This window comes from Symphodus melops (genome assembly GCF_947650265.1).
Source record: "Symphodus melops genome assembly, chromosome: 8".
Classification (NCBI taxonomy): domain Eukaryota; kingdom Metazoa; phylum Chordata; class Actinopteri; order Labriformes; family Labridae; genus Symphodus; species Symphodus melops.
In genome coordinates this window covers 13,223,908-13,243,913 of record NC_136698.1, presented here as the reverse complement: position 1 = coordinate 13,243,913, position 20,006 = coordinate 13,223,908, and the positions used below count along the sequence as shown (strand labels likewise).

The 20,006-nt window shown below is 44.8% G+C and overlaps 1 protein-coding gene across 1 annotated transcript in view; it reads left to right on the top strand.

The window, feature by feature from the left end:
- The window catches only part of insrb (insulin receptor b), a 62,122-nt gene that overhangs the window by 26,242 nt on the left and 15,874 nt on the right, over window positions 1-20,006 (top strand). The window contains exons 3-4 of the mRNA XM_079349911.1: window positions 17,965-18,173; window positions 18,275-18,408. Coding sequence (XP_079206037.1) covers window positions 17,965-18,173; window positions 18,275-18,408 — 343 coding nt within the window. The remainder of the gene's footprint in view (window positions 1-17,964; window positions 18,174-18,274; window positions 18,409-20,006) is intronic.

The window sequence follows — 20,006 nt, the reverse complement described above, 5'->3', positions numbered from 1 at the left end:
TTGTGTACACCCTGATCCGGCCGAGAAAGAAAAGTCCACTAGAAACACGAGAAGTCAGGAAGACGTCAATACAAATCATCTTTGTTTTTCTTGAAGTTCTTTTTCTTTTTCCTGACTTGAACTTCCGTCATCGCGTGACCTCCCCATCCTTGAATTTCGTTCGAATCCGAACAAACTCAATTCAGTGAATGCAGTGTCCTTGATTTTCAAGAAACGGACCTCTTCCTTGAACCCCTTAATAGAGTTCTCTCAGTGCTAAAATACACAGAACCCTGTAGGGAACGCAGCCCGACCCAGAATGTGGTTTGTCTCTGAACACAGAGTATAATGCTCAGTAAACTGGAGCTTTGATGTTCACGAGCTCTCCTATTCAGGCTTAAGTGGTAAAGTCCTGAGAACCTCTGTCTATTTAAGGCCATTTTAGCAACACCAGGCTCGGGGGAGGGGGTTTGGTATGGGTGGTGGGACAGATGCACACTTGTATTATCGGGAGAATGCGACCCTGGGCTGACCTATCAAGGTTGAAGGTGAGGACGGGGGTCACAAAGCAGTGGGCCATTTGCTGGCCATAACTATAGGGTAGGACATGGACACACACGCACACACACGCACACATTCCAGGAAGGCTCCCAAAGAAAGTAAGTGCCCAAGTGGAACATAGACAGGTGTGTGTTGTAACACAAATGTTGCAAAAGTGGTGAAATTCAAATATTTATAAAAATCTGAAATGGAAAAGTTTACACTACGAATCTTAAAAGACACATTTTAACACTTTTTATAACGATAAAGGACTTCTTTTAAATATCGAGAATATGCTGTGTGTTTGCTGATTCTGCCTTAAAAAAACGTGTTTATGTGCTTTAACATACGATCTACAGAAGTAACCCTCGCTTAGACGACAGGCTCGGTGCATGTTGAAATCGAGTTTCATAAAATTATCTTTGTTTGAGGAAAAAAAACCAGGAGGAAGTCCGTTTGTTGTCACCTCGGTCTGGCCTCAGTCCTGCTGCTCTCTTCAGACACTTCTGTCCCGGTCGGGTCACAGTGGGCTGGTCATATGACAACGCTGTTGTAAAAAAAACCTTGGCTGCCAGTGCCATCTCCTCATAGCTTGAGTGGTCGTATATTTGCGAGAAGAATATAAAAAGGCTATGATAGTCTTTCTCTGTTTGACTTAATGCATCCTTGGATGATATGAGAGTGCTGACAGTTCTGAGTCTGCAGTGAAAATGGCTGCTGCTGCTTCACTGTCATCTCTGTCTCTCTTCTACAAACTTAATTGACATGTAGTTCAAGTTTGTTGTACAGGACCATTCGTCACTCTCGGCCTCTCCTCCTCGCCTCTGTCTACACTTTGAAGCTTCTGCTTAACTTTAATTTGATGTGAAAAAAAAAAAAGTCCCAAAAGTGTCAGACGTTGCAAGAACAATACAAATAAAAAAAAATAGAGTGGTCTTTCCTTGTCTCTCTTTTTTTCTCTCCCTCCATTTCTATTCCCTGCTTGTTCTTTTCGCTCCACCTTATTTGTAGGATCCTCCCTCTCCCTTCCTTCTCCTTTTTTCCCCTTTCATTCCCTCTGTTCCTTTGGTTTGTTCTCTCTCTCTCTCTCTCTCTCTCTCTCTCTCTCTCTCTCTCTCTCTCTCTCTCTCTCTCTCTCTCTCTCTCTCTCTCTCTCTCTCTCTCTCTCTCTCCCCTCACACACTGTGGTATGCAGACATGCAGGAATTTCTGGGCCTCAAAATCCTAGACCAAACTTGTCAGCTCTGGCTCCTGTTACTAAAGATGGCTGCCCTGGCAGTGTGTGCGCCTGCGATTGGTGCGCAGCTGAGTTACTCACCATGTGATTGGTCACAAAATGTTTGTCTCCAGCCTTTTCTGTTTCTGGCAACGGTTTAAATTCTTGTTGTTTGTGTCAGATACAGTTTCATGTGTAATTTCTGATTGCTTTGTGACTTTAACCGTTTATGTCCCCCCGCCCCGCATGGTCTCAGCTGCAGAGACATTTGTTGCTACATGCTACCACGTCCTCTCACAATGTGTGAATGGGGATTGCGAATGTCGAGAGTGTCATTTTGAAAAACCTTTTCCTGATAATTAGGTTGACTGTTTTCCTCCGTGAACAGTCATTGCATATTCACGTCTCTATTGATGCATCCAATTGCACAAGACAAAGAAATGGAGCAAATCTCTGCACTCGCACCTCAAACCTTCAAACCTCTAGGCCTGCTGAGTGCGCCGCCCGATGTGCATCGAAGATGTCACCGAGTAGCACCCATCGCTCGTCCTTAATATAGAACATGAGCTAGTTTACTTACGAGGCATGTGTTTGTATAACCAGGCAGAATGACGTCCAGCCCAGCTAATATTTAGCATGCCTTGGCTGCTGCCTCCTCTCTCCAGTGTCTCCTGCTCTGGGGGGCCGTGTGATGGCATTGTTGCAGCTAAATAAGGTTGTGCTCCAGCGCTCGGCTCGCAGCCCGTCAGCCGCTCACACTGCACCCTGCTGTCTGCTCCTCACACTGTCTCACTCACACGAGAGAAATGAGTCGCGCTGCAATGTTTTGCTGGTGTTTCGGATGAACTGTGGTGCACCTGTGTTCATATGTACGTGTTTGACTCCTCGTATATCGTCTGACTATTCCTTGTTTGATTTGTGTTTTGACAGAGAGAGTGGATTGTTGAGATTTTTCCTTTTTTTTTTTTCTCTTTTGGAATTTTGCCGTCATGTGCCGTCAGTCGCCCCCCCTTATAGTTTCTACTGTACCTGACGTCGAGTTTAGGTGAAGGAGACTCGCAGTATGTCTGGTGCACATTCACAGTGTAATGAATATCAATCATGGAGGAGGATCAGAGGACATTAGCAGACACATGACAGAAACACCAGTCCAGCTGCAGACCCAGGGCCGGTTCTCAATGCTCTAAAATAAGAAACCAAGAGGAGAACTCCTCCTCACTTTTACACTTGATCGTTGCTGTCAGTGTTTGGTTCTTGGTTCTTCTCGATAAGTTTGCCAGTCAAGGCACAGATTTTAGTATGCAACTGAAAACAGGTCATTAACAATCGGACAGCGAGAAAATGTGCCAAGCACACCGCATTGATACACGAAGCTAACTCCAAAACGCCGGTCAGCTAACATTCATAATAATTCATTCATTTATTTTTTGTTGACTTGTCATTGATCGTTTATTTGTACTCTGTGGGGAGAAGGGTCAGTACTTGAGTTTTGGGAATGGATGTTTAAATGGCAGCGTGAAACCCTGAACCCCCCCCCCCCCCCCTCTCCCCTTGCTGATTCTGTAATGCCTCTTTCCATGCTGTTCAAAGTCGGCATTTGGCTGTGGACGTACAGTATGTGTGCGTCCATGATTGTTTTTGTATGTTCGACCCCCTCTGAGAATTGGATCGCTGTGATGGAGGGACGGAAGCGTTGAACAGCTTGGATGACAAACTCGGCCCTCGGTTGAGTTTGACGGGACGTATGTCTGTAGGAGGGACTGTCTGGCGCTCCATAACTCCATACTGCGGACAGTATGTGCATGTGTAGATTGAGACAGATGCTCCAGTCTCTGCGGCTCATGTGTGCCACTGACAGAGATAAATGTGCCAATAGAGCTTTTCTGGCCTGCAGAGAATTATCCGTTGGTGATGCATGACAATCTTCGGCTGTACCGGCTGATTGGATGACCGCATTGCACCCCGTGTCTTATTGGCCAGGTCTGTTGATTGTTGGCAGAGGTTCGATTCAAGCTGTGGTCAAAGTGAATAATAACGTTTTTAATACGAGAGAGTAGCTCAAATAGAAATAACCCTAAATGAATAAAAATTTCTTCTTTTCTGTTAGAAAAAAAAGTTGATGGTGGAGATGAGGCAGGCGAGGAGGGAGGGCGATATGATCCACCAATGGTTACATATTTATTCACATAGAAAGGTATCGAAATAGAAATGCAAAACAGGTAGCTCAGCAACCCCAGACACCATATCCCTGTACTTTTTAGTCAGTAATCTGAAACGTTGAAGAAAGGATCAGATATTAAGATCAGTCTGAAAATGTAAGAAAGATCAAAGTGAAGCTCGATAGCAAAAAAAAAAAAAAAAAATGGTGTAACTTAAAAATGGTAAGTCATTACTTTGGGTTTTCTTTTTAAAAAGTGAAGACAATTTCACAACATAAAGGTGCATTAAAGCACATCAGGATACAGGAAATCAAATGTTTGACTCTGATTTCCTGGAGGAGAAACGACAGAACTGATTTCTCCCACTCTGATTTCTAAAGTTTGCACCACACACTCCTCTGTCAACAGGTCCTTCAGTGAACATGTGCATGTTCTCGGAGCTGGCTATGGCTGCTGATAGCATCACTCACCAGTACCTGTTTACTATCTCCTGTTAACCGCCCAGACCCTTCTTTCTCCTCTGATGTAATTTAGCCGTCATTCTGCTTCTTTTAAAATCCTATTACAAAGATCCACACGTGCACGCGGCTGTTTTATGTCTGCCTGTCCCATACTCTGCGGCAGAGACTCGTGTCTGTTTCCACGCGGGGTGTTGTGATTGTTGAATCATGGATCATATTTAGAAGCTGACCACAAGCACTTGGTATTTCTGCACAGCGCCAGCTCACGATGCTGTTTTAGTTATTCAGTGATTTCAGAAAGTGAAAACGACAGAAGTATCAACATGTTTGTTTGAAATTCATACTTCACTCTTTAATCTTATTAAAAACAAACAACAAAAAAATACATGCAAGATAAAGTGCTGCTGTGTGTCTATGAATGTCTGTAAATGCTACTGCTCCCGACTCATCACATGTGGAGGCTCTTCCCCCCCTCCTCCCTCCTCCCTCCTCCCTCCTCCCTCCTCCCTCCTCCCTCACACACATTTCTTAGAATAACAGCCATCCAGTAGCCAGCTGAGCTGCAGGCGGCATCTTCTTTTCTGAGCTGCTTTACTGTGTTTGCTTTGGCAGCATCGTCAGATGAAATTCCAGCTCTGTCTTTTATTGTTTGCTGGATGTGTGTAAATCAGCTCCAGGCGGCTTTGTGCTGGTCTGCCCGAGGTCAATAACTTCAATGTGTGTGATTTTTACACACACGGGGTGTAACCTTTTCTAAACCTGCAAGTAAACACACTTAAGTTGGAGTTGTCTTTTAATGATGTTACAGTGTTCACACCGGTGTGTTGGTTCACGGTCGGTTCGGTTTACAGTACAGCTAGAAAAGATTCGAAGGCGTTCCACATCACAACCCCGATCAGCTGCTTTTAACAATGCCAACGTTTCCATAAAAAAAACCGTACCCTGAAATATCAGGAACGATATTGAAGGACTCATCCTGAAGTAGGAAGTTATTTTCTAGAGTCGCAACAACGAAGTTTTATAATCTTGACAAAACTTTAACGAAAGCAAAAAGAAGCTAGCTTGCTGCGTACGTCACTTGTGTATGATTGGTTAATGTCCACCTCTTCCCGACAGACAAAAAGCTTTGTGGCCACGTACAGTATATCTGTGGTTTATTTTTGGGTTGCCCCCCCCCCCTCCCTTTTCAAACAGTAAACACAGTTTTCTTCTTGGATGTTTTCTAGCTAGGATATTAAACATAGCTTCTGTAAGTATCACAAGGTGAAACAGAAGCTGACGTGAGGGCTCTCTGACTTTAACTAAGATATCGCAGGAAGTGTGACATTAAGTTAGGTCGGGACAGGTAGCCTTTGTTCCTCTCTTCACCTCTGGCTGTTGTGTTTCAGGGAAAGACTGTTCTCTCTTCATGCACCACCCAACCCGTTCACCCGGGCTGCCCCTCTGCTAGTCGACAACACCTGCACCCCCAAGGATAGACAGGGTTTTTTTTTTTTGTCCCCTGACACCCTTTCTTTTTCTCTCTCATGTTTGTGTTGCTCTCCTTATGTCTTTGTCCTACTCTCCACTACATGCATTATGTATGTATACATACGGCCACATGCTACAAACAGGTACTCTCTTGTGGTTGGTCCTTTTTCCTCCAGCAGTCATCCCGCTGTTTTAATCCCTCAGCCAGAGGGTGTGTGTGAGCGGGGGGGGGGGTTGTTTTTCCTTTTAGAGAGCAGGCCGTGTGCCTGAGGCTTCCTCCACTGTCCACATTTGGTCCAATCTGAAAACCAACACAGTTATTGTTTTTTGTTTTAAATAATAAAGCAGTGCTTCATCCACTGCTGTCCCCTGCCAGCTCGCCAGAGGCCTGATGGGGTCGGTTTGTAAATAAAGACATTTCATTTTTGTATTATATTTTGATTAAGCACTTAAGCATGTATCAGTGATAGCTGGTTTCGCCCCGGTGGCCCCCGGAGAAAAGTAAAGCTGAGAGAGAAATCTTTTATTGTTGGAGTAGTTTGGTTTGAATCCTCGCGAGATCTAAAGAGTGCTCGTGTGTGGTGCAGCAGGAATCTCATACTGATTTAGATCATCAGATATTTCAATTCGGAAGTACCAACCCACTTACTCCATTTTTAAAGCAAAACTGTATCTTTCCTCTTCTTCTTTAAAACAGATTTACCTGTGGATGGTGTTCAGCCAAATGCATCTCCACTTTCGAAGAACTGAATTGAGTCAGGACAGAGTCTCTCAACAGGACCGAGAAGCCTTTAATGTGAAATCTTTAACACAATAAAATACAAGGTGCCTTATCAGAGGCTCTCTTCTCTTCGTATCCTCGGGGGGGCCCCAGGGTGGAGAAGCAGCTCCTCCTTCTTACTCACAGTCTCACACTTTACAGCTCTGCAGACAGAAACAAGCAGTGAGAGACGGAGAAGTGAGAAATGGTGGTTGGCGCTAATATAGAGTTAAACCGACCAAAAAAAAAAAAAAAAAGCTCATATTCTCTTTGAGCGCTTATGATTCAATTCATGCAGGGTGGTCTGTCATCCACACACAGATACTGCGCCGCTGTACGTTTTAGTCTCGTCAGATCCAACTGAGGTCGGATTATTTGCGTCACAGCTCCGTTGTTCTTGCAACAGAGGTGAGGTGTCGAAGCTTGACTTTCACATCTGTGTGCTGTAAAATGAAACCTCCAAAACATGCATGGCACTAAAATGACGTTTCTTAGCAAAGCGTTTCACTTTAATATCCTTATAATAACACAAGTAAGGATTACAGTTTCATGAATTGAATTCCACTTTTTATTTAAAAGCTGCTAAGTAGCTACTTTCCACTCACTGTCCAGGAATACGTTAAAAATTGTCTGTGTGAGTGATACTGAGTCTTAGCTCCTCTCTTCATGGCTCTGCTTAGGTATCTGATGTGTCCACTGTTTCATCTTGTTTTTGAGGAGACGCTCCATGAATTCCTCTACCAGGAGAGAAAAACAAGCCGCGGGGGGGGGGGGGGGGGGGGGGGGGGGGGGTTGGCTCTTTCCCCTGGACAGTCGTGTCAAGAACATGCTGTTTGAATTGTGTTTTTGTTTGCCGATTTCTTCCCTCCTTTGGGCCATGTGGCTGCACCTTAACATTGTTTTTGTTTTTTCTCTCTCTCTCTCTGCTCTTGTGTCATCCTTGGTGTTGAGCCTTTTTCCTTCTGGCTCTCCCACTTTCAGCTTCGTCCCTCGCTTCCAGGTTCACCATTATGCCCGGCCCCCAGCTTCCCTCCCTCCGCTGCTCACTGCACATCTGTAGAGTTACGTTTAGTAGTGCTCTGCTGTCACGTTCAACATCTGTCCTCGCTGCACTTCCTCCCTCCCATCTCCACTGTAGATATGTAAGGACACAGTATATGACCAGGGTGTTGGAAGCTGTGACCAGGGTGTTTGTGATTCGTCCAGCTCCTCATAACTTCTGCTGCATGTATAATTTGGGCCATTCATCGGCCTAAGCCTCCATTTATTACACTGACCCATAAAGAGGACACATGTACACATACGCATGCTCGGCAGTTAATAGTGTCTCGTGGAAAATCTATTTGATCTGGTAGTTATTGGAAGTAAGATTTTAATTAGGTTAAAGATAAGATGATAATTCCTCCTTCTTTTTTTTTTTTTTTCAAAAATCTTTTTTTTTTTTCTGCCGTCTCTCTTCCTCAATTTTTAGGAAACATAAAAGAAAAAAGCACTTTCCAAGGAGCCGATCACACAGCTACGTTTAAACCTCATGTTGGTGAGAAGTGTTCTAATGTTTCACACCAGCTCCTTTTTAAATGGTGTTATTTGTTCCTATAAAAAAAAGAGTGTACATTAAGAACGGGGCTCTCTTCGATTCATAGAGTTTCAGACCTGTTCTCCATCGAACCAGCCGAACCCAGTTTGGGGTTCCAGCGCAGGACAAATGTTAAAGGAACAGGTTCAGATCGATGGATGATCTAAAAAGAGGACCGAACAGGAGCGAAGAGATCGCCAAATGTTCCCCCAGAAATTCCTTTGACCCATTTGAGCCTGAATCTGACTTTACACTGTTTTGCATATGACTAACACTCCCCATAATCAGTCCCTGCACGCTGGCTCAGGAGACCCCTGGCAGGTTTTCTTGCCTGTTTTTCTTGGCCGCTCACTCTGCCGATGGAAAGACGGCTTTCAGCAGGGTCCAACGAAGGCTTTGACAACTTGAGATCAAGATGAACGGAGCTCAATCAGTAAAACGAAAAATATCCTCCATGTTTTAGATGTTTTTTATCTTTCAGAAGATTCATGCCGATGAAAAGTATTCTAATTTGTCATAGACTACTTAGTGATGTCATGAGCTTTACATATCTTCATACTCTGTTATATAATTCAACTAGGCCATAGTAACACCTCTTTTGTTGTTATCAAGTCTAAGGGTCAGAGGTCGAGGGGCAGGAAGGGTGGGCCACTTGTCCTCGAAGAAAAGAAAGATACTCGAGCTTCACGTGTGTTCGACATGTGACCTGGTTACTGTAGTTTTGTTTTCGAGAGTCTTTTGGACACGCGATTAAGAAAAATGTTGAGACTTTTTGTGACATTCCTGTTTCTCCGGGTAATGATGGAGAGTTTCCCTCCTTCCTTCCAGAGTTCAACGCCTTCCTGAGGCCTCGGTGGATAAGAATGGAGGGAGGAGGTGGGAGGGAGGGCTAGTACTGGTCTGATTGGAAGGACAGTGGAGGCACAGAAAATGACATCTGGGCAAATAGCTATATTTGTTAGCAGGAACAGAATTCAGGTTCTGATTAGATATCTCTAATTTAATTGGCCGTGTGATATTTTTTCCTTCTTTTTCTCTGTAGGAAAATATTTTGTTGCCATCTGATTTTTTTTTATTTTTATTTTTTGCTTAATATCCAATAATTTGTAGGATTATTATTATTATTTATTTATTTATTTTTTGCCGCCCCTGCGCTCTTTGAACATGAGCGTGTGTGTGCGCGCATGTGAGTGTTTGTGTGTGCCTTCCTGTGTACCGGAGCTCTGCTTCGTGCTATGCTTTGAATATGAAATAGGGCATCTGCACTGCAGCCATCCCTCCCTGGCCTCCGCACTGTGCCCAACGCTCAGTGCAGCTGGCCTGCACCAACACATGAGCACAGAGCTTGTGTGTCGAAGAGGGGAACACTTTACACTTTCAGTTTATATTTGCCCGGTTTTCTCTTCTTGAGTTTCTTAAATTTGGATTAGGTTTGTTCTCTCCAGGATTTACCTGGACAAAAATGAAGAATCTGACATGTTGCTGCAGCTTCATCTGTGGAGCTCGTTTTGTTTATACTGTAGTTAGTCAAAATGAAAAGAAGATCAGCAGGATAGCCCTGTGTGCAGAGGCTATCGTCCTTGTTGCAGCAGCCGCGAGTTCAAATCTCACCTTGTTCCTTTGCTGCAGTTCGTCCTCCACTCTCTCTTTTTTAGACATTTCCTGTCTTTCTACAGCTGTCTCAACCCAAAAAGAAAAAAACAGCCAAAAAATACAAATCTATAAAAATGAAAAGAAACTCCATGTAGGAGAATCTTTTTTTTAGAATTGCATTCAAAACAACAAATCCTCTCATTATGTTTCTTGTTTTTATGGATTAACCATCTATTAACTATCCCCAAGTAGTAAAGCATTTCAAAGAATATCCTTTATCTTTGTTTTTTTTTTCTTTTTACAAACTAATCCGAGTGAACGCATGCTTTAGTGACACTCCCAGGTTAAAGTGTTGACTGAGTAGTCCTTGTCTCAGGTGCAGTGGCGACCTGAACTCAAAGCCCCCGAAACATGAGAAACGTGAAAGACTGAAGGGGAACCAGAAGGAGGAGGGGGGGGGGGAGATGAAGTAAGAAAACCAGAGAGAGAGAAAAATGGTTCATTCTGTGCCAAATGAAGACGGAGCAAGTGCATAGATGGAGAGAGAGATTTGTCCTCCTTTCCTGTCTCACCACCTCTCTTCCCGTGGCTCATATGAGGAGATAATGGGCCAGTGAGGCAGAAAGGGAGGGTTTAAAAACACCCCAGTCATGACTGGACCGCCACTCACCATGCTGATTAAATTACCGGCGCGATGAAGGGGTATTTATGAACACACAAATACAATCCATAAAAGTGCACTCAGGAGACCACAGTTCAAGTTGTCAAATCACTGTCTGCAGCTCTTAGTGGCTGTATATACACTACTCACAATAAGTTAGGCATATAGTGAGGTCCTCACCGGGTTTCATACATAGTTTTTAGTGATTTTTGGGATAGGGAGGCAATGGTATTAGGGTGATAGACGCACCTCATTTTGTGTTTCCCACGTCATGTTCTCACTGTGTACTGTGAGCCGTACATGTTGGAGCCAATACCAAAAAAAACCAAAAAGACAAGAGAAGTGAGGGGTACTATGGACAAACCATTCGCAACCGACTCCACCGCCACCTTTGCAGTGGACACAAGACCATGTGACCAAGACAATACAGCAGTGGTCTACCGTCCAGTTCACTGATGAGTGTCGGGTCACCTTGACCAGAAATGATGGTCATTAGTGTTGCTGGAGAAGGCAAGGTGAGCGATACACCGAGGTCAACATGGTCCCCAGGGTTCACTTTGGTGGAGGAGGAGCAACAGTCTGAGCAGGCGTGAGCAGTCAGCACAAAAAAAAACAGATTTGATGATTGTAGATGTCTCAGTCACTGCACGTTCTTACCTCAGAGATAGAACCCATCATCACCGATTCTACCAGCACACCCCCCAGCATCCTGTTCATGGATGATAATGCTCCACCACATCGTGCCAGAGTGCCTCACATGGTATAGCCAGCAATGTCCTCTGACCTGAACCCCATGGAGCACGTCTGGGACCAGCTGAAGCAGCGACTGGATGCTCGTACCTCACCCCCACGTGACCCGGCAGAGCTGTGTGTAGCACTTGCGGAGGAGTTGAAGGCATTGCCTCAGAGTAAAATCACGGGGCGAGTTAGGAGCATGAGACGTCGCTGTCATTGCAGCCACTGACTTTTTCTGTGTTGGTTGTTTCGGGCTGTCTTTGTTATTGTCTAAATTGTTGGGGTAATCAATACTGCAATAATGAAAATGGTGCTTCTTCTTGTTAATTGATAGTAATATCAAAGGGAACTATTGCTTATTTCATTAAAATTCAGACCAAATAGGAAAAGCACTCGCGTAAATAACAATATGCCTCACTTATTGTGAGTAGTGTTTGTGTTCATGCTGCAGACACTGAAAACAGTGTTCAGCGTTCAATGATGCTTCAGCCACTTCATTTCCTCTTTGCCTTTGTAAACGTTTAAGCTAAATCATACTTCTCATTGGCCAAATGTCCAATTGTTTCTTTTCATTTATTTTCTCTCAGGTAGGGCGTGCGTGCGTGCGTGCGTGCGTGCGTGCGTGCGTGCGTGCGTGCGTGCGCTTTTTGTTGGTGGTGATGTGAAGGGAAGTCATGAGGCTTACGATGCAGGTGTCTCGCTTTTAGATGGATGCTCACCCTCTGCCTCTCTCCATCACCTTCCCTCTGTCACTGAAACGCTTAGTCAGCACAACATGCTGGACTCTCTGTGTGAATGAGAGAGAGAGAGAGAGAGACGAGGCGTTGATCTCAGTTATGTCTACGGTTGTTTTGATCTACTTTTGTTTTTTTGTGTGTGACAGAGAGAAGGAGAGAGAATGTCTGTTGACTGCAGTCGTGTGTGTTTGTGTGTGTGTTTCATTTTTGCGACTAGATGTCACGAAAAGTGCAGCCATCAGCAGATTATGAGGCTGGTGGCAGTGTGACAGAATTAAAGACGCGATGGTGCAAAGGAGGGGAGAAAAGAAGGATTTGGCGGCGGAGGGGATGAAATGTGGCAGCGAGCGAGGAGGGGGGACGCATGAGAGGGTGGTGAGGACAGATTTGTCGGAGGAGAGAAGAATAAGGGAGTGGCGAGAAGGACCATCAGTGGGGACTTATTGATTGTAGCTCCCACTTCAGCATCTGTAATGAGATACAGTGGCTTGAGAAGCAGATTTGTCACCTGGAGTGAGACAACTTGACTGGGTGGGACAGGTGGAGAGAGAGAGAGGGGGGGGGGGGGGGCAGAGGTAACGAGTAAAGGCGGCAGAGACAACAGAGGGGAATAAGTCAGAGAGCGGGTGGTTAGAGTGCAAGTCTTCAAAGCACGGCGAGATGGAGAGAGTGTTGCTTTATGTTATCAAGACACAATGATGACTAAAGGAGAACCTAAGAAAATGCCTTTTGGGAGCATGCGGCTAATTACTACAGACAGCCTCTGTCTGGAATCATCTCCATGGTAACAAGATGGGCCAGCAGGGCCAGCCGGCACACAGGAAGACACAGACAAGGAAATCAATGAACGGCCAGACAAAAGGAGGGAGGAAAACCATGCTCATTAAGCCCGATTCGGGCTTTTATTTTGTTAGTCTGCATGTCTGTGTCCATTCGTTTAGAAGTCGCTGCTCTCAGTGTGACCCCACTCCGAATATTCATGGGAGAAGCAGCTGTCAACAGAGAGCTAAGCTACATGAATATATGTTCTTATTTGTTTTTTTCCCCCCCTGCATTTATTTGGACAGATGACCGGACGCGGCTGCAGCAAACACTCACGGATGTTTTGTGATCTAAATGTTGCTGGTTTCATGCGACTCTAACGGCACAGCCTTGCTTTCTCATTACCAATGCAAAGAGAATGAAAGAATGCCTCTGTTTGTGTAAGGGAGAAGTAGACACGTCCAGGCAAGTGTGCAGATATGTGGAAGGTGAGATGTGTGACAGAGAGAGAAGTCGTGCTCCATATCTTGATCAATTGATGCTATAAATGGTGACATATAAAACCTTGAAACAAAACAAGCTCAGGCCCAATCATTTGCCATGTGTTCATAAATATGCCATTGTCCATGACCAGCCTTTAAAAGGGAAGGTCCTCCATTGTTCAGGTAAAGAAGGGGGTTTGCAAGCTCGAGCTTAAAAGGAGCAACACTTTAAAGAGACTGTTTACATGAACTGTTTGTTCACGTGTGACTGAGGCGAGACCTGTTCTGTTTTTAGCCGAATCAGGTCATCAGTAACGCAATTCAGTCGAGGTTATTTTAGGTCACCTGGAGACAGGCACGGACGGTTTAAAAGGAGCACTAATGTGTGGTCAGAGTGCTCTGCCTCTGATCGTGACGCTGTGGTTCACCTGCCTGCGTCTTTGTGTTCCTACCTGCGCTCCCACTCTACCGTCCATAAATCTACCGCGACCCAGTAAAGTGAACGAGAGCGCCGTGCGTTTGTCAGTGAGCTCACCTCTTTGCTTAGAGATCATTAGCCTTTTGTTTTGTCAAGATCAGTTCCCCCCCCCCCCCCACACAAACAAAAACAAAGCGTGATTCCATCGGACACATCAGCGTCTTCTCCTAAACGTTTACCGTCGCGGATTCAGTCAACAGCGTGTGAGTCATACACGCGCCGTAAATTGACACCACACAGTGTCATGGCTGTCATTGTCTTGGTGACAGCTTTACAGGATTGTATAAATAGAGATGATATAATGGGAGGAGATGTGATGGTACTCCTTTCAGAATATGATTCCTGGCTCTTGTTTCTGGATTCACTTCATTCATTGGAAGTGACGGAGAGGCGACTTCTGAGGGAGCACTCGTCAGCGCCACTTCTCCAGAACCTGTTTGTTTTTGTTTGTTTTTGCTGTCGTGACACGGAACATCCCGTCGTTGTGGCCAAACTGTACCCTTAACAACAATGCGTGGAGGCTGTAGAAGACGGGAGCTACACCGCCAAAAGGTCAACGAAAACATTTTTGATCAGAAAGGAGAGATGATGGGAAAAAAACAGTGAGGTTTAAAAGGACTCTGTCATGGGGCGGCAGTAGCTCAGTCTGTAGGGACTTGGGTTGGGAACCGGAGGGTCGCCGGTTCAAGTCCCGGCACGGACCAAGTCCGGAAATTGGTCTGGTAGCTGGAGAGGTGCCAGTCCATTTCCTGAGCACTGCCGAGGTGCCCCTGAGCAAGGCACCGAACCCCAAAACTGCTCTGGAGCGCTCGCTGTGGGCAGCCCCCTCACTCTGAGACCTCTCCATTAATGCATGTCACTGGAACCCTGTTTGTGCATGAGTGTGTATCTCGGCCTATGTGTGTGTCATTAGACAGAGTGTAAAAAACCGAATTTCCCCTCGTGGGATTAATAAAGTGTAACTTCTTCTTCTTCTTCTTATTGTGACCCTCAATCCTCTTTATTTGCTTATTTAAACTTTGTGCTACATTTACCTCTTGCCAATACATAGTGTAGTGTAGAATGGGTCAGGGGTTATCATTATTATTATTATTATTATTATGGGATGGATCTATTTAGAGCTGTACATACATGAACTTGGTTTGGCTAACACTTCTCAAGTGTTACCCAACCCTCGCTCAGCCCCCCCCCCCATCCTTCTTTTTTCTGACTGTTTTTGTGTTGGTGTTGGTGCGTGCTCTGTCTCATGTTTATGCATGTATGTTGATGTTTCTGATGGTTTGTTTTTGTTTACACTCCTTCCCCTCCCCCTGTCTCTCTCCTCTACTCTCTTAGGGCGAATGTCTTACATCAGATCACTCTGAGCATTTATAGCAAAGCTTTTGAAGCTTAGGACTCCCACTGTGGCCAAATATAGTAAATGTGAATCCAGAAGCTGTGTGTGTGTGTGTGTGTGTGTGTATGTGTGTGTGTGTGTTCTCCTGAGTAAATGGCTCTGGGGTAAAAACGTGTTTGTTATTGTTCCCAGCACTTCGCCTGTAGACAACATAGGCAATTAAAGGGGAGGTTTTTAAGGTTTTATGTGTTAAGAGCAGGAAGTGTTGCCGTGTGTGGCTGCACGCTATTGGCTGCCCCAGCTTCTCCCATGTTCCTTCCCCGGGGACGGAGCAGCCAGGGCTCTTTACTGCCATGGCCAAATGAAAGGTAAACACAGCACACCTTTGATCAGGCTCTGCGTTTTAAAAACCCTTACTGGAACTCTGTGTGTGTCTTTTGTGTGTGTGTGTGTGTGTGGAGGGAAGTGCCAAGCAAATTATTGAATGACATAGTGAGGTTTACGTGTGTGTGTTTAGCTTAATGAGAGATAAGCTCTCCAGGATGGCACTGCCTGCTCCTCCTACTCCCCCCCCCCCCCCCCCCCCCAATCCAGTCGGCATAAAAACAAAACAAGGCGTTGTATGAATGAAAGTAGGAGGGGCCGCGTGGCCTAGAAAGGCAGGCAGGCAGGCAGATAGAGGGAGAGATAGTGGTGCAGGGTAGGGTGAGGCTGTGGCAGATAGAGAGGAGGAGATGAATGAATGAGGGAGCTGACTGGAGTATGTTTGACATAGCAGCTCGTCCGTGTAGCACAGCTCTGGTGTGTGTGTGTGTGTGTGTCTGTGTGTGTGTGTGTGTGTGTGTGTCTGTGTGAAGAATGGGGAATAATGCTGATGCAATAATGTTGCTATCCTCCTGTAGGGCTCCTCTCTACTTTGATCCGAACAATAGACAGAGAGAGAGAGAAGCGAACGTTGCATTCATAAAGAAAATGTCTGAAACGCGGAACAAAACATAAGGGTAGTGCATTGATTTCTTGTATTACATTATGTGAGCTGCTTTAAAGGCTTCATCTATCTTTTTCTTCCACTGAGCTCTCGTCTTAAGCTCGCCTAATTCGCCCAAAGCAGCAGCAGATTCAAGTCCCCTGGCATGCTTGCTACTTGGCTGCGTCTGCCCCCTGTCTGCCCCAGCAAGGCCAGGGTTAACCGTGAGCGTCTCTCCTCCCCGACATGGAAGAGGCCATTGAATGGCTGCCTCCCTCAGTCGGCTAACACATTGGCTGAAGCTGAGGGTGGATCTGGGGGCTGGAGCTGCAATCCGGCATGGATTTCCCGGAGCTGGATCTGCGAAGCTGTGTCTGCACTGTTATGTGACGCCTTGGTCACAACATGTACACACACAGAGCAGACAGATGACAGGGGGAGGGCTGCAGAAGAGCTATGCATTTTTCTCTCTGGGAGTCATCTCTCAGAGATGACTGTGTGCAGCATTGGGTTTACAAGCATTTAGTGTAGAAGATATATCAGGACGAGATCTACATGAACAAGCCCAGGAGGGGTGAGATCATGTTTTTCTCTGCTGCTCATCTTACTCTTCCTCTGTGCTTTTGAACCCCTGTCCCTCACATCATTGCTACAACCCCATCTTTCCTCCCCTCTACTTTTTTACCCAGGCAAAACAATGGACAGCCCTCCTGTAAAGGGGTCCTAGCTGTATTCATGGCAGTGAGAGCTCACGTGATGTCCTCACAGAGGGGGCATCCACAGAAGCCTGTCATACAGTGCCTCTAAGCTAATAGTGTAAAACCTCCTTTCTTCCTCTTTTTTTTTTTGTTGCAGCTCAAGATCCACGATGACAACATCCATCATTGTTATTTAAGTTTATCTATATTCAGGATAACTTGAACATCGTGACTTTATGATGTTTGGATGACATTTATTTTGCTGAACTTAACATGCAGCACTTTGCTCCGCCTTGGCTTTCATAAATATACTATATAAATAAAGTTAAATGACTTGACTGTCATGGGAGGACATCCAAGTACACCACGATGTGGAATCCTTCTTTTTACTGTTAAAGTTAATGTTGACTGATGAAGAAATAAACATCGCAAAATATTCCTTTCAACATTTGGAGCTTGAAATGAAGCTACACCTGCTTAGTATCGTGTGACGGTGATGAACACACGGTTTAGTGCAAAGGCTAGATATGTTCCTGGTTTCTCTAATTAATTCAAGAAATAAAAAGTAAAGACTTTCTGTGAACTGATTTTTCTTTTTTTTTTAAAGCTTTTTTTTGTGGTTTACTGATGAGTTCTGCAGCACAAGAAGCGTTTGTTGTTTAGTTAAGATACAAATGGCGTCCTAATCTTTTTCTCATTTTACCTGCTGTTTTTTCAGCGACAGATGTTTTACCCTCCTCATTGGATGCTCGACTAAAGACGAACCTCCAGCATCAGTTACCTCTCACCAACCCCTTACAGGGGCCTAGATCTAATGAGTCTCCACTCGCCTCAGACCAGGCAGTAACAGCTGCTTTATTAGATCATTACAGGGCACTGGTCAAACCTGTCTGCTAATCCAATCACAGTTGACACTCGGCTGCTTTCACCAAATGTTGTTTCCCATTAAGGGTCAAATGAATCCTGACATGAGCCAATGACATATAATGTCCACCCTATTAGCAATTAAGGGTTGTTTCCATGGCGCTGCAGACGGCTGCTGTTGGCCGTCAGGCTTAGATTGTGGACACTGACTCCCTGGTGGATGCCAGGTGAGGCATTTAGTCGTCTTCCAAATGCATCGTAGCATGGGAGTCACAGCCGTCGAGCTGGAGGTGGTGTGATTGTGTGTTCATTAGCGTTTGTCTGATCATGTGTGTATGTGCTAAAATAGTGAGGGGTCAAATGATAGGCTGGTGTCCCCCTCTGATGGCAGTGTATTCTCATTTATTTTTTGATCACGTGGACATTGATCACAAATTGATATTAACCATCTCTCTTTTTTTTTTTCTTCCCCTCTTCTGTCTTTCTTCAGTGTGCTTGGACAACTGCAAGCATGGAGCCTGTAGCCTTAAGGGCAGGTGCTGCCATGACCAGTGCCTGGGCGGCTGTTCTGAGCCTGGTAACGCAAGTAGCTGCGTGGCCTGCAGGAACCTCCAGCATATGAACACCTGCGTAGAGAAGTGTCCCCCTGGATACTACGTCTTCAAGGGCTGGCGCTGCGTCAGCTTCTCCTTCTGCCAGGTTGGTCACCACTGAAATCTTAAGGCTAACTGAAATATAGACTTTTAAAATGTGTTTTAATATGTGGCTTGTGTTTTTTTTTTGTTTTTTTTTTAACGTAGGATCTCCACAACCAGTGTAAGAAGACCAAGAAGTTCATGCAGGACCGGGAGTCGGGTTGCTATGAATACGTCATTCACAACGGAGCCTGTATTCCAGAGTGTCCTTCTGGATACACCACCATCAACTCTACTACGTACGTCCAGAAGACACCCACGCACACACACACACACCCACGCACACACACACTTCATGCCACCATAAACACTGCCCTGTGGTTGATGAGGGTCATCATCACATTATCAGAGACGTTGCTGTCACACATAACAAACCACCCTGTTGTGAGTGCAATACAAGAAGTAGTCACTCAACACATTGAATAACATTTGCACGCATGGGGAAGATGGTGTTTGGAAGACGATCAAACAAAGGGAGGCAGAAATCTTTTTGCCACTATGGAAAGACTCCTGTCCTCTGTGGAGAAGCAGCCAAAGAACATGATGTTGTAGAGGAGCAAAGAAAAAGGGCAAAACATCACCTGAGTCTCTGTTTGCTGTGAGCTGTGAAATCATGCAGGTTAACAAATAACACATGACGAGCAGAGAAGGCCAGGACCTGGAACAAAATATGCGTCAGTTTATTTTCTGACTCATCGAATGATTCCATAGAAAAAGCTAATGATCATAACTTGGAAGTCGGTATTTGAATGAGAAGTAGCCTCAAACACAATGTTTTCGTGTTCGACTTGATACTACATTACTTCACATGCAAATAAGTCCTCTCATAACGTTTGCTGTAAATAGGTCGCCGGTGTTTTCACGGCCTTGTTTTCACACCCATTCTGTTCTCAGTGATTACCCAGCTGCATCTCTTCAAAGCCATAACAAACCCACAACTTTTTGTTACGTACAAAAAAAAAAAGACCTCGTGTCATCATGCAGCCAAGTCGCTAATTATTCTCAAGTGCTGATTGTTTTTTGCATCAGCGTTCAATGGTGCACTGCAGTTGAGAACAGGCCTGTTTATTCATGTTCTTAATAGACAATCATCTTGAACTTTACAAAGAGTGATAAGTCTGCTGCACGTGAAGGACCAGTGAATTATGTCTTGTTATTTACTGGTCCAATAACCTTATTTTATTTGAAATGAAAGTGTTAAACAGTAATATGAAGAGGTCACTTACAATATTTAAAGGTCAATATTTTTTTAGAGACATTTGTCCCTACATACACTCAGCCTTTTATCTGTCTATAAAATAGCCCGTTTAGCGTGTCAGCCTGGAGCCTACAATATGAAAGGCTTTTAAAAAAACTGCCTGTCCTTCACCTGCTCCTGCTCCACACACAGCGTGAACTGTAAGGGAGTAGAGAAACACAGCTGGCTTCCTCATTTAGCGCCAGGAGCTGTTGCTAAATGAAAAATATTTAGCAACAAATGCATCTTTGCACTCTTTTTAAGCCAAGTATGCGTTTTGAAACTGCTCCTGTTTGGATGCTTTCAAAACACATAAACACGTTTGGAATATAAGGATCAAACGTTTTGCAGTGAGAAGTGACAAGCTGGCAACTTTTACGGCTGTCCCGAATACCATTTTTTGGGCTTGGGATATTTGGTACTTATGAACAGCGAGTAGTCCCGCTGCACCAGGACTAACCGTGCCCTCTGATACGTAACATCGTAACACAACAAATGCATGAGTTATGTTATTATGAAGCATGGTCAGTTTACAACACAGATTCATGAAAAACATTTGATAAAGGGACGCGCTGTCAAGTCTGCGTCTGTGCATCAGAG